The 25,288-nt window shown below is 43.2% G+C and overlaps 2 protein-coding genes across 10 annotated transcripts in view; one reads left to right on the forward strand and one right to left on the reverse strand.

Moving 5' to 3' along the window:
• The window catches only part of gabrb3 (gamma-aminobutyric acid type A receptor subunit beta3), a 44,886-nt gene extending 25,181 nt beyond the window's left edge, over positions 1-19,705 (reverse strand). For 2 of the 4 annotated variants that reach the window (XM_070960936.1, XM_070960933.1), the window contains exon 1: positions 26-605. In XM_070960936.1, the coding sequence (XP_070817037.1) occupies positions 26-105 (80 nt within the window). In that variant the 5' untranslated portion in view covers positions 106-605. Of the gene's footprint in view, positions 1-25; positions 606-1,822; positions 1,871-19,201 lie in introns of those variants that run through there. The other 2 variants (XM_070960932.1, XM_070960935.1) reach the window with 2 other exon arrangements.
• gabra5 (gamma-aminobutyric acid type A receptor subunit alpha5) lies at positions 133-25,288 on the forward strand. 6 transcript variants are annotated; one of them, XM_070960940.1, is made up of 11 exons: positions 3,468-3,655; positions 3,873-3,950; positions 4,995-5,079; positions 5,253-5,377; positions 6,441-6,508; positions 6,880-7,100; positions 10,326-10,408; positions 17,248-17,391; positions 20,850-21,002; positions 21,300-21,511; positions 21,648-25,288. In XM_070960940.1, exons 3-11 carry the CDS (start codon positions 4,997-4,999, stop codon positions 21,936-21,938), a joined length of 1,380 nt encoding a protein of 459 aa, XP_070817041.1. In that variant the 5' UTR covers positions 3,468-3,655; positions 3,873-3,950; positions 4,995-4,996; the 3' UTR covers positions 21,939-25,288. The 6 variants fall into 6 exon arrangements, with proteins under 6 accessions (XP_070817038.1, XP_070817041.1, XP_070817039.1 ...); XM_070960937.1 differs by lacking the exons at positions 3,468-3,655; positions 3,873-3,950 and adding an exon at positions 133-213; XM_070960938.1 differs by having other exon boundaries at positions 3,483-3,950.

Raw genomic sequence — 25,288 nt, forward strand, 5'->3', positions numbered from 1 at the left:
GTCCGGCTTTAACCCCCAGACTCACCTCTGGGCACAGCACATCACTGCCACGGCCAGCGGCAGTGGGAGGATGTCAAAGAGCCCTGTTTTCCGGGGTCCCCACATCCCGCGTGCGGCGTCTGGGTGGAGGGGTGATGTCCGGCGTGCAGCTAAAAGACTGAATGAAGAAGCCCCGGTGCTCTCGCTCGCGCCCCCCGAGCTCCCCTAAATCAGGTAAGGCTTCTTCCACATCATGTCTACCGCTGGCGCAGCCTGCGCGAACATGCCTCGTGAGGCAGGGGCGCGTTTACTCGGCTGTCAGATGCATCCATACGGCAGCGGAGCCGTGAAGCCTCGCGCAGGCTGCCGCTCCGTGTCTCCATCCTCCGGTCAGCCTCCCTCAGCCCGTCGCCGGTTAGCTCGCAGCCAGACTAAAAAGTGTTCGTCAGATATCCATCATCGCACTTTTACGTGTGCAAATCCACAGGTTCGAAGCCCAGGTTGGAAGTAATCCCTCACAGAGTCAGTTAGCAGTTTGGAATATGACTTCATGTCAGTGCGCGCGAGGTTATCATTAAAGCTCACGTGACAGACTGTATATAGCAGACGATGCACGCGGCTGTCCTGGACCGAGGGTCTCAGACTGGGCAGGAGTTCACTTCGGTTATTGAGATGTCCGGCAGGAGGGCTCCAGTCCTCTTCTGAAACCATTAGATCAACTCTGTGTGTCCTAATGAGACACCTCCATGGTTTATTTTGGCTCTAACATCACAGCAAAGGGACACACAAGCAGCCCAAGTGTCCAGAGGGTTTCTATGGTATCACTGTGTTGATGTTGTTCCTACAATTTTTAATTAATGTTGCTCCAGGACCATCATGATCAAAGTCCACATGGGGACTGGTTTAAGACCAGGACCTCACTTTGATGACAGGGGTTCATGTCCAGTGTGGAACTTGTGAGTTTGATGTTATTTATACATTTTCTTTTCTTTTCTTTCCTTTTTTATTTTACAGTTTTCTGACACAGTTTGGTAACATTTAGGCAACAAAACTACTTGGCTAGGATTAGTTAACACTCCTTGGTTACGTTAAGCGAACACTACTTGGCTAGTTTTAGGCAACAAAACTACTTGGTTATGTTCAGACATCCAAACGACCAGGTTCGGTTTGTGTTGAAATAAAACCCTTCACAATGTTAACCTTAGGCTAACCAACTAGGCTAAAGGCTAACTTCTCCCATCGTATCTTTCCGGTCAGTTGCGATGATGGTCCTGGAGCAACATAACAGGATTGGAGGAACAACACCAACAGCGATATCAGATTGTGTTCAACCCAAGAGCGCCTCTGGGTGTCTGAAATGCCCGCACAGCCCCGGTGGTTAGATGAAAAACACCCGATCTATGACATGTTGCGAGATGAGAAATGATCTGACTGCTGTTCAGATGTTTTCAGGTGTGAGGAATGGCAAAGATCAGTGGAGGGATACATGTACTAAAACCCATTTGGGCCCTCAGAGGTCTACTATTGTCTATATCGTCTAATCCTGAGAAGCTTGTGAGTTTCGTCTTGATTCTTGGCAGCAGAGGTGTGAAAGAACCTTTGGATCTGGTGTGAAATGCTTCACCCAATTTAAGTTGTTCCTGTGAAGATTTCATGAAGCTCTTTCAGCTTGCGACAGGACTTGCTGTAGTGGAAGAGGCTCAGTATAACTGCAGGGGGTCCTTGAACTGGACTCTTCCCAACACATTTCTCCTTCCATGTCTTCATCAGATGCTGGTCTTTCTCTACATTTCAGAGTTAACACCCCTCTGCTTTTTATATAACCGTAGGGAGTTATGCTTACCTCGTGTCATAGATGGCGTACAGCTTTTTGTTCCCATCAACAGCATTCCTGTAAATACAAAAGAAGGAGGAATTACTTGCCGTGTCAATACAGTGTTCCCTTCGCCTGCCTCTGACTCCAGCTGGAGGCTTGTTTCTGAATCCACACTGTCAGGAAACAACAGTACCAGAAGGCTTTCACCTTGAGTCCAAATTCATAAAGGCGCTCCAGCTTCATAAACAACTCTAAAATTTAAAAGAAATCCACCTCTATATCTGACTCAGCTGGAAGTGAGTTGACCCTAATCCTGCTGGATATGAATGCAGAATGATAAAATATACCGCAGAGTTATATTTGTGCTGATGGCAGACGTGTGTCACATCTGTCTCCTCCTGCAATCAGGACTCTGTTTTTTCAGGTTGTAAGTCAGGACCACAATAGGCTGCACTAAATGTGGGAAAAAACTTAGTTTTTATAAAGTAGTTTTACCAAAAGGAAACACAACAATGGTGACTCACCACCGGATTGTGCCATAACAATAACCAGTGTTCTCCATATCATTGGGATCATTGCTGTGTATGAGTCTGTAGCTATAACAAAGAGAGTGTATAAGTGTGTAAATTTCTATAACTCAGTTTATTTGACTTCATTTCAATATCATATTTTGCACAATATTCTGAAACTACAACATATATTACATCAGACACTGCGTATAAGTGACTGCAGTGCATCAGCATCATCGCTTCCTTTAACATTCAGTGTTAAAGCCAAACACTGATTTAACAGTTTGACAGACTGAGGAACAAATTAGTTCTGTTCAGTCGAGTCTGTGGGTCTCTAAATCTTAGAAGATCAGTTTTCACCATACCAGGACCTCACCACAGCGAAAGAGGGGAGCATCACAGTAATGTTTTCTGATTGGTCACATACCCCAACGTCTTAATACAGACAGTATCAGGCTGATCCTGATCAGTGCTGCTCTCCACACAGTCAGTAACTCAATTTAACCACCTGCCACCTCCTCGATGTACAGTTTGGGAGCTGATTTTGCAAAGTATCAAAGGTGAGAAATGTCTGCATTTCCCCAAGATGACGCCCTCAAATGTCTTGTTTAGTCCACAACCCAAAGACATTCAGCTGACATCACAGAGTAAAGAACCAGAAAATATCCACATTTATGACTCAAACCGATCATCAGAAAAGCTGCTGATTAATGTGATAGTTGAGAACTAATCGATTAATCGCTGCAGCTCTGCACTGCATGTTGTGTATAACACTAAACGGCTGTTAAAGAACCACAGTGGTTCATCACTGACACACCTGTCATGAGTATCGTTTGTGTGGGAAGTTTGTTGCACCAGTACAATAAGACACAGACTGTGCATCTTTATATTATATTATATTATATTATATTATATTATATTATATTATATTATATTATATTATATTATATTATATTATAGTTTGCAGGTAAAACATCATAAGAAGATCATGAAGGCTCTTCAGAGGTTTATGTTGTTGTGGAGATCCCTCTGATGGTTGTCATTGTTACTACTGATACTTTGTATTGTTTCTCTCTCTCTCTCTCTCTCTCTCTCTCTCTCTCTCTCTCTCTCTCTCTCTCTCTCTCTCTCATCTTGTCACCCCCTCCCTTATCTGCCTCCCCATCTCTCCTCCACTCACTGGCCGCTCACCACTGTGCATCCTCCTGCCTTCCTGGCCGCACTGCACGCTCCTCCATTTAATTCGCCACCAAACTCTATTTGCATTGCACCTCGCCTTTGGATACTCTATCGGATTTTTTGCAAATCTTGCTGTGTGCTCGCGGCTCCTCGGAGACCAAACTGAAGGATGGTCAGTCAGCAGAAGTGTTGGGAAGCCTTTATTTTTTCGCTGCCAACCTTTTAATCGCTCTTGGGCGAAATAAACCTCGCTGACAGTGAAATTAGTCCACATCTTTTCTCTCTCTCTCTCTCTCTCTCTCTCTCTCTCTCTCTCTCTCTCTCTCTCTCTCTCTCTCTCTCTCTCCAAAATGCAATCCTCGTGCGCGGATGGAGGTGACGTTCTTCAGAATTGATGCCAAACACTAAACAGTGCAATCTGCGTGTGAGATATCTGGGAGAAGTTTGACTGCGCATCGTCTTGTGTGGTAAGCTTTGGTAACTGCGGCTGTGCAGCAGAGCGTTGCTACAGGCCGGCGCGCAGCGAGATGTAGTGGGACGTGGGGGCTTTGGAGGGGGGGCAGGATACAGAAGTGTGTACCGGAGGTGTGCTGCTGGAGAGGACCTGCACCGGGAGAGCTGTAGACTTAGAGAACCGGGGACGGTGGCGGTGATGCAAGCCGGAGGAAGAGGGGTAGTCACACTTTTCCGTGCTGCTGAAGGGAAACTGGAGGGGATGCGAGTGCGCGAGTGAGTCGTGAATGAAGGGGCTGCGGCGCAGGGGGCGTACAGTCACCGCCACACTGAGGGGATTCACTGTGCGTGCGGGGTCCAGCTGCAGGAGGTGCAGAGAGGATTGCGGGATTACAGATGTGACTGTGGAGGTACAGCAGAGGCAGGTCACACCTTGGAGATCCAGCGGTGGAGGATAAGGCTCAGCTCAGGCAGAACTCAACTTCTCCAGAGCGTTAGATTGCAGTAAGCTGGGTGGGCGAGGAGAGGCTCCGGCAAAGACATTATTTGCACTATTTGCAAGTGTAAAGATTTAAAAAAAGAGGAACTTTGCATTATCAGCCTTTTGTCATTCAGACAGCACGTGCAGGTCCGGCAGATGTGGTCCTCATTGTCCAGTAGTGTTAAAAAAGGCAGAATGCTGGAGAAGCTGCATTGGGTATCATGACACTGTGCATTTGTTTCTGATATTTGTGCACCTGATAAAGATTTGCTGATCACTTTACAGCCAAACGCATGCAGCCGGGGCTGAATATTACTAGATTCCAGTCCATGCCTGTAAAAGCTGATTGCATTAAACCATGAACCTGTTTATAATGAGATGACTGTATTATTTCAGATTGACTTTTTAGCTTCCATTGTGAAACTGCTCGGAGGCTACACAATAAATACATCTTCTTAATCTTAATCTTCTTAATCTTTTAATATCGACTTAATTTGAGATGAAACCAGCCCGTCAACAGTGCAGGTGAAGAAGACAGTTACTGTAGTTTTGAGCATGTGAGGACGTCTCGTTGCAGGGATGGGCGATGGAATGTGCTACAGCTTTGCAATGAGACGTCTGTGGGTCTGTGTCTTGCTTGTGAGCATCACCTGCCGTCTGAGGTAAGGAACTGACTCGCTTTCAGCAGTTCGGCTCTTCGTTAACATTCTGTGATAATCTCTTGAGATAATTTTTGTGTTCACTTGAACTCATTTGGAAGTAGATTAGCTGAGTTTTGCCTTTTTCTACTTTGCGTCCCTCTGAAGTCTTTATCTGAAAATGCTCTCACATGCAGCCTCTCCCAGGATGTAACTGGAACTCCCAAAGAGGCTGAATTAAACGACAACATCACCATCTTCACTCGCATCCTGGACGGACTGCTGGACGGTTATGACAACAGACTCCGCCCTGGACTGGGAGGTAAAAGCACTTCAAACAGAAACCTCAACACCTCTGCCAGTCTGCTAATTAAAACGGTCTCATGCATGCTAGGTGAGAACTGATTATGTCATTAGGAAAATGTCTTGGGGTCTTGCCTTTCTAACAGCTAACACAGAAAGCTGTGGACTTTTGGATATCGCTAAAAGATGCTGAGCTTCTGTCGATCGCTCTCTGTGAGAGATCGCAGCCCGTCAGTCCACGCAGTGAATGATGCTCTGCGCCGCAGCATCCGTCTTCTGCTCATTCCAGACCAGAGGATGTGTCTGTGTTTATGAAGCCTTTATCGTCAGCTGCTAACATCTCCTCTAAGTATGATTTAATGGCACTATGATGCACGCCGACGCACACAGTGTGCTGGCGTGACCTTGAGAAAGCCATTACTCCTGGTATTAAACAGCAGCTCCTTTGTTCTCAGTGGATGCAGGTCAAAATATGAAAGACTGAGAACTTCTCATCACAACAGAGAAATGAAAAGACTCTGAATCTGTTAATACAATAAGCAAAGAAAATGTTTCTCTGCTACCTCTCTGCAATTTTAAGATTGCAATGCTTCATGAAACAGTACAGTATTTAGATGATTAAACACCTTTAAATCATTATAAACTCCCTTTGGCCCCATTAAAGTAGAAGTTTTGTGCTTTAAGGTCACCGTGTGCTGCTTCACACTGGTCCTGCAGGAGTTTGTCCAGAGGCCACTGTGATAGCTGCAGGCTGTTCAGGACATGCTGCATGCATCTGGAGCGTGTCACTGAATGCAAAATAAAGTCCCAGCGTAATTCAGATTCGTTCTAAATAACTACCAACATATGTCTGATCAAAACATATGCCGTGAAGTTAAGTTGTTGAGTTTAGGACCCTTAAAATGTTCATATATTGAATATTAAAATCAACCCTTCCTCTTTGAAAGAAGGCCCTCAGTTTTATGTCGAACTTCACAGAAAGCAAAAACCTGCATGAACATGTAGAACAGATGTGGCTCTGAACAGTAATGTAAGATATGAATCTGCTGTAAAGGCTCACAATGTTCTGTCTGTTCTTATAGAAAAGGTGACAGAGATCAAAACCAACATCTTTGTCACGAGCTTTGGTCCAGTGTCTGACACCGAAATGGTAAGAAGCTTAAAGCAGCATGGATTTCTTCACATAACACAGCTCTGTATCTATAAACATGTTGTAAAAACCCACTGAAATGCACTGAGTACTTTCAGGTTTCTTTTACAGGCCATTATGTGAGATTGAAATTGAGAGTAAACCACAGTACAGCTGTATTAAAAAAGTGATTGTCTGACCTAAAGCCTTACATATTTCAGCTTTACATCGCATCCACGTTCAGTGCGTCACGGCTGATTCTACCTAACTGGCATCCTTATAGTTCGTGACATAGCATGAACAAATAAAACTGTGTCTGACTCCACACATTGTCACACTGTTGTCAATTAATATGTGTTTTAGTTGTAATTTAAGTGTTATTTTTTCTGTAGGAGTACACCATTGACGTGTTCTTCCGTCAAAGCTGGAAAGACGAACGACTTTGCTTTAAGGGCCCGATGGAGATGCTTCCCCTGAATAATCTCCTGGCCAGTAACATCTGGACTCCGGACACCTTCTTCCTCAACGGGAAGAAATCCATCGCGCACAATATGACTACTCCTAACAAGCTCCTGCGGCTGAAAGACGATGGGACTCTGCTCTACACCATGAGGTACGGCTGACCTTTGATCGCGCTTCAGGCTGCGGCCGGATAAACGTTTCTTTTCCGGTCCGTCTTACAGGAAAACTTTGAATTGTGAGAGCTGATGAGCGCGGCTTGGAAATGTTGTGTAATCCAATTACGAGAGGAGTGATGACTAAAACATCCATCAGCCTGTAACACATCTTTGGTAATGGTTTTTAAGACCCCCGCTGCACTGATACAGCCCACACACTCGTACTACATGTCTCAGTGGTGCATCGATGCGTCATCATGTTGTCCTCATACTGTAACTGGAGGTCAGAGGAGCTCCAAATGTTTGCTTTGACCCAGCGCTCTGACCAGGGGAACTGGGTGTTTCAGTCCTCCTCCTCCTCCTCCTCCTCCTCCTCCTCCTCCTCACGCCGTCATCCTCCACCAATAACTGTGTCACCACATCACACAAACCTTTACTTTGACAGGAGGACAGCGCGTCCTCTCCTGCTTATTGCTCTCAATCACAGTTCCCATTTCGTGTATTATAGCCACGTGTGGTCGTATGAGCTGCTACGGGAAGTTCATCACTTTGCATTTTCTGTCTCCTAAAAGTCACTTTGAGTTGTTTTTTCTACTCAAATGAGTCTAATCCATCCATTATTAGTACTTAGAAAGGTTTATGGGTGCTATTTGAGAGCAATACATCACAGTAGAAAACAATGCTATATCCTAGATAGAAGCATCTCATTTACATCCACTTTCACATCACTATCACCATCCTATCAGGACAACAAATCCTCCAAATCAAATAACAATAGAGGAAGTTGGAGGAAATGGACGTGGGTGCATGTCAAAAATGACTATTGATCCACTGCCTTTGAAATTGCTGCAAATCTGCAGTACATTTGCTCACACTACAAGCCATTAGAAATGGCCTCACGATGGCCCGTTAATGCTTTTGTGTTCTGGCAACAAGGTTATTAGAGGAACATTTTATGCATGCATTACTCTCCTACACTGGTTGTTTGCAGAACAAGTGCCCCAGCTAGCGTAGCGGGAAAACATCTCTCGGAGGAAAGGCGCAGTTTCGATCCAGGCAGTGCGGCCGTACTGAACGGTGTGTTTCACAGCAGATCACAGTGAATTCCTACGAATCTAAAGCATAATATGCACCTGTGTGTAATACTAATGACGTCAGCTGTTTAGCTTTTTAGCTGCTAATTCATCTGCTGGTCTGCACTGTCCTTAATGGTCATTATGATTTATTAGTACATATAATTAAAGTCATTCACTGTAAAGTCAGAAAATGTCAGAGCTGCACTGACCTGATGAGCTGAACATCATCCTGAACTTTGATAATGACACACTTTATGCTGGTAATTCATCTCAAAGAAACAAGAAAACCACCTGACTGAAGCAGAACATCACTGTGGTCTTTCTCGTTACTCAACTGGAGATGCTTTCATACTGTCATTACTTTCAATGAATAAATCGGCTGATCAGTCAGTCAAACACTGTCTCTCATGCTCTGTAATTGAGACACGCAACATGTTCTGGAATAAGAAATCAAGATAAATATCAGAAGGACTCTTTGTATGCAAAGCACAAAATCTCAATTCCTCATCTGAGCTTTGCATAATTGTCCACTAGAGAGTGATGGAGGCCAAAACAGAGACTCAGTGAATGAGCCGGTAAGCAAAGACTGATTATTACACAGTATAATGTTGTGCTCTGTAATATCCCCGGATCAGTATAATGCAGTGACTTCCAGACTCATCACTGCTTCTGCTCTCCCTCACATATCCAGGCTGGTGTGCATTGATGTGGGGAATATTTTGACTGAAACAGCTGAGACAGCAGATGGCCTTTAATATCCAGAAATTCTTCCTCTGTGGCCAATTTCTATCTTATTTATGCATTTTATTAGAATGATATAGTAGAAGGTGCTATGAGTGGTGGTAGATGTGTGCCAACACTTCAATTTTTACTTAAACACACAAATGTGAAGTAAAAGTGTTATCAGCTAATTATGCACAATGATCAAAGTGGTATCTTACTGCAGTTTGTTATAGAGCATTTTATATTACTGTTACTGCTGTCAGGTCATGGTGAGTGAAGCTGTTTTAACTACTTCATACACACTCTGACAGCATCATATGAGCTCGGTCCAGCTCTTCATTTAAGCTTTATGATGTTTACACTGAACTCCATGGCTGCGCCGTCCATCAAACAGAAATATTACAGATTTCTTGTGCATTATTTCCTACGAATTAACCTTAAATTTTCCCTTACACATTTGGTATCTTGGGAAACGTGGGTGTCCCTGCTGGAACTAAAGCTCTGTGTGTTTGAACAATACTCGGCTGCACAGCTTGAGTTTGTGCTGACTGACCCGTCAGCGGGTTGGTGCTTGTTCAGGGTTTTTTAATCTTACGGCAACATCTCATATTTTCAAAGATGGTTGCGTGGTTTATGTGTTGAATCTCAATCTGCAGAGTCACTCTTGAATCTAGCTGTAAAAATACAGGATTTCTCTTCCTGCAGAAGCAGAGCGGAGCAGAGAATGTAAACACTCCAGTGAAGTACAAGTATCTCTTGGTATTACCAGTATTGCAGTGTGATATTGTAGAGTATCTAAATGTCAGTCAGTCAGTCAGTCAGTCAGTCAGTCAGTCAGTGTCACATTTTGTCTGTTGGCATACATACGTGATACACTATAATTTCTCATGGTGACGACAGCAGCTGTGGCCATTATCAGTGTGTCCAGCAGAGGGCAGCATCAGCTCACACTCTGCCCCCCTGTGTGAGCGTTCACACGTTACACCCACGGCATGAACTCATTTGTTTTGTGCTTTGTTTCCAATAAAGCTTTCATTTGAGCTTTATTGCGGTTCCACAGACAGGTGGCAGCCTTCCTCCACAACATAATCCTGCTTCTCAAATAATTCTCAAGCTCATTTTTGTCCATGCAGTTGCATCATTCTTCCCAGTTAGGTGTCATGTTGGTTCCCTCTGGTGGCTCAGTTGCTTATTGCTCTGTGCTGGGAAAATTACATTTGACGGTGCTGTTAACTGTCTGAGACACACTAATGAAGACAGACTGTGATTTTAATTGGTTTATGGCTGCATACAACATGAAGCACAACCCAAATGAAACAAATTATTTATGATATTAGGAGACGTTAATTTGTGAAAATGGTGTTCATGATGATGATGATGATGATGATGATGATGATGTGACCTGCGTGAATTTTCTTTCAGACTCACTATTTCAGCTGAATGCCCCATGCAGCTGGAGGATTTCCCAATGGACGCCCATGCTTGTCCCCTTAAATTTGGAAGCTGTGAGTAAACATGCCCATAAGCAAACACACACAGTGAGTAACAGCATTAAATAATGCAGGAAAAGGTGCAGTGTACATGTTTCCTGTCAGCAGCCGAGGCACCAGAGACACATGAGCTCTGAAAGTGTTCCCAAATCTTTCTAAAAATACCTGAGGTCACCGGTGAGGGAAGTCGCATGTAGTTTTGACATCTTTATCCATGCAGGAGATGTGGGGATGGATGTACCTGGGTGTGTTTGACAGCCTGTGTCCCTCAGGTGCAAAGCTATTGTTGTGGCGGCGGTGCAGGAGATAGCCATGTAGACACTGACACACTGCTCCTGATTAAGCCATTAATCAACATGTCAGGGCTGCTCTCCTGCATCCTTCACTGCCTCAGCTACATTTAATGGGAAATATTTGAAACACACAAAGTGGAAGCAGCATGAGACGCACACACCAAACCTACATTTACCACCAAGGTAACCTTTAAAAATCCAATCCTATGCCTTGCACATGCACAGCTAAACCACATTTGTGGCTCATGCCCAGCCCTCCTTTTGACTCCTAAGCTAGTTAGTTCGCCTCACACACCTCCAGAGGTACAAAAATACCTGGGGAGCTCCGATCGTGTCGGCTTAAGATTAACACTTGAGGTCTTCCCTGCCTCTGACGTATGGAGGGTTATCTCCACGCTTGGTGTCCTGACATTTAGCCACTCCCACACCACCTCAACCCCCAGCTGAGCCCGAGGACAGGGATAATCAAAGCAACTAACTGGGGCTCCACTGGCATTTGCATACTTGGCGCATCTGATGTTCATTAACTTATCAGGCAGCCCGGAAAGTCAAAACCTGTCTTGATTTAATTATGCAGTTTAAATACAGGTCTTCACCAGGCGTCCTGTAGATTCGGTGTAGCTGAGGTAACAGGTGACTGAGATACTTCGATTAAATACAACTTTATTGATCCCGGCAAGCTCGATGGTATGCAGCAGCTCAACAAATACACACACCGTTAACAGGAGAGGAAAGAAAACACACTAATTACGTTTCCACCCACCTGCTTTCATGTGAATTTTCAATTTGTGTGTAAAAAAAGCCAAAAATCAAAATGTGGCAAAGAATAAATCACAATCATGGATGGAAATGTGTGTTAATTCAGATATTCTTTTGCCAGTTTTCTGGAAGTGTATTTAAGATTTGTGCTACTTTTTTCTGTTAATCACAAAGTGTAAAACATGAAAGGCTTAAAAGCTATACATGTAACTGGTCAGAAATACATGAATAAATAGATGAAATATCAAAAAACACTTTAAAAAAGCATAGCTGAGCCCAACAACAGCACTGATATGATGATATATTAGGTTTATATATCTCAGAATTTGACCTCAAATCTTCATTTCTAGCCTTCGTAAGCTGAGTATTATTATTATTACAGCAGAGGTGAGAGAACAAGCAGCGTCCAACAGAAACTATAGGACGCTAACTTGAGAATCAGAAGTATGTTGTTGATCATAAAAAGGTTTTAGAAACCTCACGTCACAGTAAGAGCGCAGCCAGTGCGAGGCTGTCAGCGGTAAAAGTTAGCGCGGCGCAGTATATCCTGTTTCCTCCGGCTCCATTAACCCTAGCTAATCCTTTGACCTAATGGACAGCACTCACCCATGAGCTCAAGGCTTTCAGCAGACCTGTCCTTTGCTCTTGTGTTAATCACCTCTCGGGGACTGAGCGCCACTATCATCAGCCTCTCCGCCTCAGGAGTCTTTCACCGTAGATCGAAGCAGTCGGGGACAGTACGCAGTCGCGGCTTTGGCACAGTTTAGAGGAAGTGAATGATGGATGGAAAGTGTTTGAATCATGTAAATACACTGACGTTAGCTGTGTTGGTGTGAAGGTAGCACGCAGAGCGCTGTCGCTAGGTGCTTTTTGTTCCCTTTCTTACACTTAATTTCTGGCAGCAGCTCTCTCAAGTCACACAGTCAGCCATCTTTTCAGTTGTCCATCTCGACTTTCTTGCCATGCTAACGTTAGAAAGCCCCAATTTAATCTTTCAACACATGATTTTCTCTATAGTTTTGCTCCATTTGCCTTATCCACCTTCACACTTCCTCACTTTCTTCATTTCTTTCTGGACCAAAAGATCGACTCAGTTTACAGCCAAGAGACGTTAGCTTAGCCTAGCGTAAAAACTGGAATTAGGGGGAAACAGTTAGCCCAGCACTTCCAAAGCTCACTATTTAGCAAATTATATCTTGATTTGTTTAGTCTGTACATAAACTGAAGGGTTAAGACATTGTGCGCTGAGTTTATATTTCTTAGCTATGCAGCGGTTTAACCCTGCTTTCAGTCTTTATGCTAAGCTAAGACAAACATCTGGCTGCAGCTTCATATTTAATGAACAAATATGAAAGTGGCGCCAATCTTCTCGTCTAAATTTAGGCAAAAAAAGGCAGAAATCACAGGCAATAAAGCTGAAGTTAAAGGAAAATGGCAGTGGGAGAAGAAACCAAACAGCAGCATTCAGTGAAAGGAGAAAGACTCAAAAAGACGCGAGTTGGTAGTTGGTAAACTCTTATAAACTGCACCATTGTTCATGTGTTTAACTGCTATTTTCTTGAAATTTAAAACATGATTTATACCTCTGACTGAACACACACCGACAGAATCACAAATATATTCTGGTTCTCTCTGTTTTTAGTAATGTGCTGACTGGATTTTAGGAGACACCAACCATGAAATGTGTTTTATTCCCTGCATCAAGTCAGCAGTGGAAACTTAACATGGATTTATTTCCGTCCTCTCTAGCCTGTTTTAATATTTGTAGGTTTTGTAAGCCTTTCTGTGGCTGTTCTAGCCTTCATTAATTCAGATAATATTGTAGTAAAGTGCCAATTTGCATTTGTGGTCTTGCAGCCCTTTTAAGTCATAGTTGAAATAATTGCTTGCATACCACAAATGAATAGAGGAGGAGCTGAATGACCTGAAATGCAAATAGAAAGCAAAAAAAGACTGATTATCTCATTTTCAGACAGACTGTCTGTTGACTCAATAAGTCTAATAGGTCATTTCTCATTTTAACTCGCATCCTGGTTCATATTAGCGTGTTATTTGTGTGTTGTGCTGTATTCCTACCCACGTGTCTCTTGGCCGGGAATATAAGACATATATCATGATTTCCAGCAGCTGGAGTAAAGGCAGCTTTAACTAGTGGCTGAGAAGTGCTCTGTAATAGCCTGTGGGGGAATGGAGGAAATTACCAAAAGGGCACACAGCAGGAGAAAGAGCTGAAATAAGTCAGGGACGTGGGAAAAAGCTGTGCGCTGCAAATTCACAAAGTGCCCGCATTCACTTCGGCTTGTAAACCACTTTGTCCTGAACGCCAATAAAACAAAGGAGCAGAGATTTCCACCCGTTTGATACCGATTCTCTATAAAAAGCAAATTTTCTCCATCGTGCAGGTTTAGATCTTAGTGCATGCACGTCTTCGCGGTTATTGTACCTTCTCCTCAGGAGGACTTGCAGCAGTATCGGTATGCTAAGTATGCTCTTCTATGTCCTGAACATTACAAGCGTGCCTGTCAGCTAAAGGTCACATATGACAGGAGACTTCTTTGTATTAGAATTATATTATCTAACCACAGCTGCCAAGGACCAGGAGGCGTTTGATATCAGGGATTCTCCAGAAATGTCAGTGACTTAACATAATAGGATCAGCATACATTATTTCCAGAGTACAGCAATGCTGATAGGTAAACCCTAATTAAAGGAAGAATGGATGTTAATGTGGATGCGACCAATCCATGGCCCTGCTTGCAACCTTAAAAGAGCTGTGACAGAAACGGATTGACAGTAGAGCAGTGGATTATTCTGTAAGAGTTGTTAAAAATGGACGTTGATGCTGACTGAAACGCTTCAGTTTGTGATATTTGTTGTTTCAATCCACAGGAAGTTCAGTTCACTTTAGCAGCTAGCCTGGATCTGTCCAAAGGTAACAAAGTCCACCTCCACAACTAACGTGTGTTTCTTCTTCTTTTAATTCGAATAGAAACTGAAGTTCATGGTTTTACAGGATCAGGTGCGGGACTGATGGGTGGAGGCAATGACTTCCTGGAGTCTTGTTTTCACACCTGTAAAAGGCTGGCATATAATAAATGTTGGATATCTTCTTCAACTTAATGGTAACCTTGAAGTGAGTGTTGCCTACAAGAGGACACTCTAGAGTTTACAGTATGGGAGACAGTCTTGACATTTTGGTAGGTGTCAACGATGTTAAAGTACGGCTCAGATCGGGTTCTTGTAACACACAAAACCCTCTTTTTTGCTGCTTGTTCAGAAGACAACAGCAACACATGTAACCAAACTGTGAGCCTCCGTCTTTGATTACGCTGGTTTAAATTCATTTTTAAGTGATGGCTGGCTAAGCCATTACGTAACGCATCTTTTATCTTCCCACGTGCGATATGCAGTCTTGATCTACAGACAAGCTCTCTGGACTGCTCAAGTGTAGACAAATTCATGAGGAGGAGAAGGAGCTTAATTGTCAGGGATTTTTTTTGGGCCGTTCTTTGTTCATAAAATGTGAGTAATGTCAAATGCAAATGCAAAAAAACTGCAGGAGCAGGCAGCAGCAAAACCCAAAAAACAAAGACGAAATACAAATGACCAAACTAAGAACAAACCAGTGTAACACAGGCAGGAAGCAAATGCAGGATAAGAGAAGAGACGCTGACGAGCTGCCATCTGAAAGAGGGACAGCACGCTGACTAAATACACAACGGAGGGACGGCTAACGAGGGACAGGTGAAGCTAATCCGCAATCGCAAGTGCAGGAATGAGACAAAGGCAGGAAGTAAAGCAAAGCACGGCACATGAGGAGAAACTCTTTCAACATAAAACAGGAAATAACTAAAGCCACAAAAGAAAACAAGAAACCGGCCGCTCGTGTGACGCAGTTCTACAAAGACTCACTTGAGACAATGCGGAGTGTCTCTGAGACGATAATCCACAGACTGGTTGACTGGGGTCAATCTCAATTGCTGTGAAGTCTTCTAACACTGCAGTTGCTGGATTAGTGCAATTCTGTTAGATTGGACACTGCAGTACGATTGACACACACACACACACACACACACACACACACACACACACACACACACACACAGATTTAGTGTATCTGTGTGTGCAGTTTGTACTCCAGCACAGTTTGAGCGAGCTTGCTTGGCTTGCTTGTTGTATGAACGACTGACTGTGTGCGTTCAGAAATGCATTTGAATCACATGGAGGGCTATCAGCTGTGCTTCACGCTCAACAGTAAACAAGCCATTAATTCCAAAGGTCAAAGGTCAACCCTGGTGAGCGGGCCCAGAATCATTCGAGGCAATCTCTCAGACTGTGCCAACATTCGCAGCTAACATCACACCATTAGTAACATCTGTGTATTGTGATACGCTCACACTGATTACATCAGATCCAAACACGAGCTCTTAACAGCGACACCAAGTTAATCTCTGCGTAATGAAGCAAAGTGGATGAGAGGTCAAGCGTTGTATCTCAGCTTCACCACGTTTCTTACCTCGTAACGTCTTAAAGTCGAGCCGCACGGTAACGCCAACACGACAGCAGCTCGCAGCATCTGACCGAGGCTTCAGATTCTGCCACAGCTGGATTATATGTGACCAGAACGTCCTGCGAGGTGTATATGAGGACTATCAATCATTAGTTCTGCCCACTGACTGTCTTCACTGTGTCAACACCACTGAAAAACACTCCTTAAATGAGAAAGCTGGTGTGAATGTATGTCTTACTGTAGTTTTTTGTCAGCAAATCCCATAAAAAGAGCTAAAAAGTGTCATCTGTGTATCCAGAACCTGCTTATTCCTGCCATCGATCTTAGATCTGATGAGATGAGCGTGCCCAGGGACTCTGCTTTCCATTTTCCTGCTTTGACAAGCTGAGAGGAATAAAGTGACCTTAGTGGCTTGTCAAATTTGAAGGACTACAGGACGGCAGAAATAACCGAGTTTATCTGCTTATCGGATCTGCTGAAGGGTTTTTATGATAACAGAGTTCACGGGGGAGCTAAATACGAGCACCTGTACCTGAAAACTAACATGACCAAAAAAGGGCAACTCTTACATAATCGCAATCACGTAAAATGTCATTCATCAAACTCGTCTTTGCTTGAGAGGAAGTAACAACAAAAGCTCACAGAGAACATGGACAGAAAACACAGAACATGCACCTTTCCGGGCCGACGGGAAGGACTCATTTTCACTTCACTGCTGTTCAGGAAATGATCTAATGAGCTTTTTTTTTTGATCCACCACATGATATTACATTACCTTCAACCGGCAGAAGCCTTTATCCACAGTGACTTTCAGAAGAAACTGAACCAGCAACCCTGCAATTAATGTCCAACCCTCCAAAACACCTGAGCTCCTGCCACCCAACTCCTGTCTGCTGCTTTAGCACCAGTGAAAGACTGTGGACATCTTACTGATCTATTGATCTACTGGATCTGAATAACATTATTACTGATAGATGTGCTGCAACTTTGCAAACCTTCTAGAGGAAATGTTTGCTGTAAAAGTTGCAAATAGAAAGTCCTCTTTCTTAGTTAATCCTGAAGCTTTCTGTAGATATGGTCAAGAGGATACTTCTCTCAGATAACTGTAAATGAATTAATGAATCTCAGTAAAATATAATACTATAGTAAATCTGTGACATGTAGTTATTGAACAGCCTCATGTTGCCTAAGAACAGAACGATCAGTACTTAAAAGAGACTTTAAACAGAGAAATTCAAACTACTGGTTTCCAGTCCGGACTAATTGTGTGTTATCCGGTCTTGTTTTCTCAGATGCGTATCCGGTCTCGGAGGTGGTCTACACGTGGACTCAGGGAGCGGCCAAGTCAGTGGTGGTGGCGGAGGAAGGCTCTCGGCTCAATCAGTATCATCTCATTGGTCAGACTGCAGGGACGGAGGACATCTACACCAGCCGAGGTGAGGGAGAACTGCCACGTGACCCCGGACGACCAGGCCTCAGATTAAAGATGACCTGTTCAGGCCAGCTCTAGACAACAAGGGCCCCTGGGAAAGATTTCTGTGGGGGGCCCCTCATTATTTTGACTGGAGCTGAGAACTAATAAATGAAACTACAAACTCTATATATACACTGTAGTTTAGCTATATATGTAACTATATAAGGCTATTTGTTTTGTGAGGACAACATGACGACCCTTTGACAATGTGCAACGTTCCTGCAATCCATAAAGTGGTCGTGATCCATGGGAATGACATTAATACATAAAACACAGATTTGTAGTAAATATAACTTCATTCACAAGATGTTCATTAAAAGTTTGGAGTGAAATTTGAACTTTTGTTGCCCCAGAAGAACGTCAACAGACTCACTTTGTGAGTTGTTGAGTTTGAAGAAACTTTACTAACTTTTTGAAACCCTGTCTATGACAAATTATTAATTATTCATCCTCTCTTGTAAATTCGGCAAATACCTGAATCCCGACTTCTGCTCTCTGTCTTTGTTCTCCCTCGTCTTTCTTTTTGGCAGTGCCGGAGGGATGCTTGGCTTTTGAAGGCGCCATCATGTCCTGCTTTAGCAGCATAATGACTGATGGGTCAGAGAGATGTTGATTGGCTTGACAGGATCTATCCATTGAGGAGGGGGCCTCGTGTACTGGGTCAGAGCCAATGATTGACTTTACGTCTCCCAGCAGCTGTTATTTAAAAAGACAGATATGCGTGTTCAGCGTATACGGCCACCCCGAACCTTTCTATCATACACATCTACACCTTAGCTGGAATTCATGTGTCCTAATCCCCCCGTTATCTTACAGCGCTCACTTATTTCCTGCCTTACAACACCGATCGTACAGTAGCTTCAGGCCGGAGCGGGGACGTTAAGCCCCCACTTCAACCCTATTATTCAGCTCTGTGTTATTACAGTGTGTGCCATCCAAAGATGCTGTGAGAAGAATTTTTTTTCAAATCAAGCTGGATAGAGACAATGAATGAATCACAAGGATTTGAGAATGCCTCCCACACATAGCCAGCTGTCTCTGGGGCAGCCAGAGAAGAGAAAGAGGGGGCAAAAAAAAAAAAAAAAAATCACTTATCCGTGGTCTGAGCCATTGGGTCTGTAGGGTTAATCCGTATGCAGGCCCATCAGTTGTGCTTTTACTGAGTGACGTCACAGCTCAGGGATTGGCTGCTGTGGCGGAGACACGAGGGGGGGCGAGTGGCATCTGCTTAATTCTGTTATGTAAAGAAGTATGATAATACATTTCTGCTGCTTGTTGCTGGTGAGTTTATGATGGGGGGGTTCCTATAGCTGTAATGTATATAGAGTTAGCTGCTTTATCCTGCATGTGCCGGGAAAGATAATGCATCAGAACCAAATGTGTAAAGCTAAGTGTGCCACGAAGGGGCAGGAGAAAATCCAACAGTGCTCAAAACGCTCAACAAGTTCAGATTAACGCACAGGTCGCTGTATGTAAGTCTGAACCCCCCCCCCGCACTGCTCAGACACACTCAGCCAGCACAGCCTTAATTAGCATTGCTAATCTGAGGTACAAACCTTCTTTAACAAGCCAAGAATAGCTCGGCAAAGGGCTCACACTGGGTGCATGTGACCTTTGACCTGCCAGGTTAAGCTGAAGAGGATGAAAATATAGGCACAGGAATTGAACTGATGACAGCAAACCTTGTCATTTCATCACATCACACACATCGGCGCTTTCAGATCAAAACAGGAAGCGGCAGAGCTCAACAGATGGTTTTCATCTGAACTCACCAGTTGACCAACATAGCCGCGTTGTTCTCCGCTATGAATGGCAGTTCCCCGCAGACGCTCCAAAAACCAAACAGTAAAATCCACCACAACCGCATTTTCACGCCTTGGAGATTTCCATCCACTTCGGAGCCCGGCAGGCGGTCAGATCAGAGCGGGGTTTGTCCAGTCGTGCCGGCGCGGAGCGCGGCTGCAGGCCAGTAGTCCTCGGAGCAAAGGCAGCACAGGTGCCCCTTTCATTAAAGACATGGTGCTTGTCGCCGCATTGCACGGACCATCCAAACTTTTCCTCCAGCCCCTCTCAACCCCCCTCCGCCTCAGTCATCTGTGCACCTTGCTTGTAATCACCGCTGATCCAGGTCTGTTTTAGTGTTCGAGCTCAGGCAGGCAAGGATGTATGTCACCAATCAAGAGTGGCCCGGCCTGACAGAATGGGATGGACTGTCTGCTGCACACACACACACACACACACACACACACACACACATACACACATAGAAAGAGAGAGAGAGAGAGAGACAGAGGGAGAGCGAGAGAGATATACAGGATGCAGATTGTGACAAGGGATTAGTGAGACAGAAAAATCCGATTTTGCCAGGAGAAAGCAGCAGTCATCTGTGGATTTTCTATAGTTTATCAGACTCCATGGCTCGACAGGATTTTTGAGAAAAAAAATCCTTCAAATACAATCTTCAGTTGATTAACAGGATCTGAAGATTTCCCCACCAACCTGTTTTTTCAGTAATTTAGCTCACACTTTCGTGTTCAGAGGTCTGGCCTGGAGGTTGTGAAGAACAGTTTACTCTAGTCTTTAATAATAGCCGCCGAGGACTGAAGGAAGTGGAAACAACACTCTCCAAAACAGATTTTCAATGCACAAAAAACATAAAAAACGAGTCTTAGAAGGGGTCTCAGAGGGAGGAATCCCCCTGGTCAGGTACATCAACACTGTCCCAGTCTCCATGAACGTCGGCCATCAGCTGGGGTGCACACCTAAGACCCTTATTTGTTTGTATTATTTACTTATCAATTAGATTCCAGATAGATTATATACTATTCCTAATCCTAAACCGTCTGTTCTCTGGAGTGTAAACTCAGTCAACTGTAAACAAAAGGGTGTATCTTTATTTAACCCGCTCAAATGCCGAAACATGACACAAATCAGCAGTTTCGTAGCTAAATTTTTCAGTAAGATTGATTTTTGTTGTCAGTAAATTCCATGAAAAGAGCAAAACCAGAAGAATGTTGGTTCATCGTCTGTGTCATTTCTTAAAACAGCTGTAGTTTCAGCAAACGTTACTCAAACAGCAGTAAATAACGCATTCTGTTTTTTGGAGACTATTTTAAGATGCGGATTATTACGCGTTCGGTGCTTGGTGAATTTTTACAGCAGCAGGACGATATGTGTGTGTGCTTGATGGTAAATAAACAGCGCTTGTGTTTGTGGTAATGAAGGTGAACGATGAACACTGGTGCAGTCCATTAATAGCTTTCATTCTCGCTGTCCGCAGGTCAGATTTGTCCTACAAAATATCCTTCATTATTACAGCGTATCCCCTCTTCTATTCAGTCAGGATTATGTTTTCAGACGGGTCTAAAAACTAAAATCCTCTGAGCATTTCCTCCTCTTTTGTTCTGCTGTTTGCCACAGGTCAATACACGGTGATGATGGCTCACTTTTACCTGAAGAGGAAGATCGGCTACTTTGTCATCCAGACCTACATGCCTTGCTTCATGACTGTAATCCTGTCGCAGGTTTCCTTTTGGCTCAACAGGGAGTCCGTGCCAGCGCGGACCGTCTTTGGTGAGTTTGGAGAAGACGGACCCATCATTACCCATGATTTCACACTGTGTAGATGCTGTAGGAATAAACCTGTTGAACGGCTGCAAAGATTTCAATCTGATGTGTTAATTTTGTGCTCAACATGCGATTATGTCTGAAATGTGAAACCAATGAAACCATGCATGCACGGTGGTGCTGCTGCATTGTTGTCTATAATGCTCTGAAATGCGCCCTCCTTTTGCTCTGACTTAATCTGGTGGAAAAAAACAGAATAGTTGGTCTGGTTTGCAAAAGTGACCCAGTTCTCTCCACCACCAGGTGTGACCACGGTGCTCACTATGACCACTCTCAGCATCAGTGCTCGAAACTCGCTGCCTAAAGTGGCTTACGCTACCGCCATGGACTGGTTCATCGCGGTGTGCTATGCCTTCGTCTTCTCCGCCCTCATTGAGTTTGCCACAGTGAACTACTTCACCAAGAGGAGCTGGGCCTGGGATGGGAAGAAGGCGCTGGAGGCCCAACAGCCCAAGGTATCTACTGTCGGTGTGGGTGTTGATAAAAGACTGTGGGGACCCAGACCTTTTTATTACGCTCAATGAATGTGCAGCACCTGTCTTGGTCCAAATTGTGTGTTCACTCAATCAGTGTGTTTCTTTCTCCCCACAGAAGAAGGACCCTTTGGCTCTGTCGAAAAAGCCCAACAACACCTGTTCAGCTGGTGTGAATTATACAACCAACCTCACGAAGGACGCGTCCATCGCTACCATTTCAAACAGCACGGCTGTACAGCTCAAACCCTCCGAAACCAAGGCCCCGGACCCCAAAAAGACTTACAACAGCGTGAGCAAGATTGACAAGATGGCCAGGATAGTGTTCCCGGTGCTGTTTGGGACCTTCAACCTGGTGTACTGGGCCACGTATCTCAATAGGGAACCAGTGATCAAAGGAGCCGTGTAAGCTTTGCGATTCGGGTCATTCATCCTCCTGACAGCCACTTCAGGATTTCATAACTGGAACGCAATCAAAACGAATGCCAAGCACTTAGCCCTTGTATCATAGGTGTGTTTTTTTAGGTCATTGGATAACATTGCATGTCTGTTGCTTCAGGAAAATGTTGCCATGTTTGCCTTGAGTTTGTACATGTGTGATATACGACTTTCCCTCAAAGACAGTTTGATTTATCTCATTTCAGAACTCCAGTCACTGATGAGTTTCTGCCAAATCCTGATATTTTAAAACCTTTAGCATTTGGCATTTCTATTTTCCTTTTGAGTGTACAGTAGGTGACGGTACAGCAAGGCCAAATGCTATGCAAAACAACATTTTTACTGTGTTATTACTCAAAAGCGGCTTTTACCTTTGTACAAATGGGCCGGAGGTCCAGGTGTGCGAGGCTGGGCCCAGGCACATGGACCCTTGCTTCCTTGTTATATAAGCAGATGAATAGCCATGCTAAATGTGTTGCCTTCAGAGTCTGATAACTCGTAATGAATGCACTGAAATCTCCTGCAGTTCCTTTTTGGAGGCCCTTTTTTTTTCCAACTTTTCATGAAATCTTTTTCTCTTTTTTGTTCTTTTGCTACTTTTTTCTCAATTTTGAACAGCCGGTTTTCCATAAATCTAATTTTTCTGTTTATGTGGAGATTAAATGGGGACAGATTTCAAGCTAAAGTGATTGTGGCAGCTTCTGTTTCCAGAATCCTGTATGTCTGTAGGTAGTTTAAGGAACTTGTATATATGCCCTGCTTTTAGAGAGCACCGCTAAGCCAGTAAGGTTAGCTTCTATGTTATGCATATACAGCAACACAGTGTTACTCTAGTCTAGTGCTTCATTGAGCGGATATTGAGAAATGAGCTTGAGCTTTAGCAGTTTTGACAGGATATACGAAGCTTTTTTAAGACATTTTGTTTTTTAGGTCAGTTGTTTCTATAAGCTTTGATGCCAGTATTCTTGAAAATATGTGGATGCTTTGAGCAGGATCACTTTTTTGTCATAACTTAGAGTAGCTGCTGTAGTTCAGAGACTGACGTGAGCTCATCAGGCCCATCCGAGAGACAGAAAGCCACAATGACCAGGTTATTGCGTTTTGATCAATATCACAACCACGTGATCTGTAATTTTTTGGGTTTCAGGGAAAGATGTGAGATCGAGTATTAATACGAATTTGTAACTGAATGTCAGAGTATTTTGTGAAATACACTTATTTGCTTTCTCACCGAGAGAAGACTAATACCACTGTCATGTCTGTACAGTAAATGAATGAAGCAAACTGTTAGCTTAGCTTAGCACAAAGACTGGAAACAGGTAATTCCATCAAGGGAATACTTTTGGGGAAATATGCTTGTATGTGTCTTTGAAGAGGCTCAAGTGAGAAGATTGATACCACACTCATGTCTGTACACTAAATATGGATGTGCAGCTACATGATGGTTAGCTTATCTTAGCTTAGCTTAGCTTATTTTAGCTTAGCCTAAAGACTGAAAACAGGTAATTCCATCAAAGTAATACTTTGACTTTCGGGAAAATATGTGTCTTTGACCAGACTTAAACGAGAACTGACACCACTCTCACGTTAGTGCACTAAAAATGGAGGTACGGCCAGATGACAGTTAGCTTAGCATAAAATCTGGAAATGGAGAAACAGCTAGCCTGACTCTGTACCAGCTCCTTTAAAGTTTACTCATACACACTTTGTATCTCTTTTATCTGTTTAATACATACATACAGAGCCAGCGTCCCATTGCACCAGCTTCTGTATATGTAGGTTAAGACGTAGCATTAGCTTGAACGTAGCGGTTAACTGCATTGCACCACATTCCTTGTTGTGATGGCATGAGTTAAATTGATGGGAGAGAGAAATGATAGAAGAGCCAGAGGAAGTTTTAATGCTTTATATTAAGGTACACACATTCATATTTCATATATTCAAACTGGCTCTTTATTAGTCATAATAAAGCAGTTTTTTATTGCCTTAATCTGGAGGTCACAGAGTTAGAGTTATTATGGGTTCGGGTTAGGTTATTAAATATTGATGTACAACAGCTTAAGTAAGGATACTTAAGCAGTAATTAGGATGTTTTTTGAAGGAAAAACTCTTGATTTAGTAGTTGTAGGATACAGTCATGCAGAATAAGGAATTAATAAGTGATTTATAATGACTAATAAAGAGCCGATATGCTACTAATACAAATGCTAATAAACAGCTAGCAGCTAGCTTGTGACAAATAACATCAGTTGATATTCTTGAAGACATGAAAGCAATTTTTTTTAATAAAAACAAGTCTGTTGTATTTCCTTTTCTTTATTAGGGGTTTTTTCTCTCAATTTGACCAAAAGGTGCACAAGGTGAAGCATCACTCCTTGCAGCGATGCTAGCGAAAGCATGAGAACACTAAACATGATGCAACTTAAGAAAGTGTTGAGTTTACTGTGAAAGTTATAATGTCGCTGTTTGTGTTGATAAAAAATTACATCAAAATTCAGCTGCTGCAACAGGCAGCGTCCAGTCACTGCAGTCAAATAAGGGTTAGCTTCAGCTGATAATTGATTAAAAAAATAACTTAAAATAAAGTGTTTCCTGGCTTCATTATTCACCGTACAGACACGACTGCTTCAATCTTCTCTTTAATCTAACCCTCATCAAGAATGCGAGTAACTGTATTTAGTGGAGTAACTCCAAGTTAAAGTGCTTTTAAATTCACCTAAAGACCATGTGAAGTCAAACTTTGTCCATGGAGGCTGCATGCACCACGCTCACCTCAGCAGAGCACGTTTTTGCAGTCTTCTGCAGGAACACTTTGAACCCGAGCCCGCTGTCTGTTTGGGTAGAAGATTAAAATATGAATGTGATCTACTCATGTGACTTTATGCCTTCTGTGCGGCCTGCCACTATTTAATAAGTTTATGGAGCACACCAGTTGTATTGTATTATTAAGTGAATTTTAGGTACAGGCTGTTCTTTAAATGCAAATATCTGAAGCAATAAATAATGCTCATATAAATAATGACTTCTGTTTATGGTAACGTGATCATTTGACCTTCATGTCTTTTTATCCATATTTGATCCTTTTGGCAATAGTCTTTTTCTATATACGGCTACACTCTGATTCTTTTTAGCTGATCTCGTCCCTCTTTGGAAGCACAGTGCTCTCTGACCATGTTTAATGTCTTTATTTCATGTCTTTTCTTTTCTTTTTGTAAAAGATCTGTGCAGATGACCACCATAAGGGTTGGGCCACTATTGAAATCATGTCTTTTTCTTAATTGTTATGCATATCTGATTCCAAATAAAGCTTCACTGAGTCAA

The sequence above is a fragment of the Chaetodon trifascialis genome, chromosome 4 (genome assembly GCF_039877785.1).
Source record: "Chaetodon trifascialis isolate fChaTrf1 chromosome 4, fChaTrf1.hap1, whole genome shotgun sequence".
NCBI classification, from domain to species: Eukaryota; Metazoa; Chordata; class Actinopteri; order Chaetodontiformes; family Chaetodontidae; genus Chaetodon; species Chaetodon trifascialis.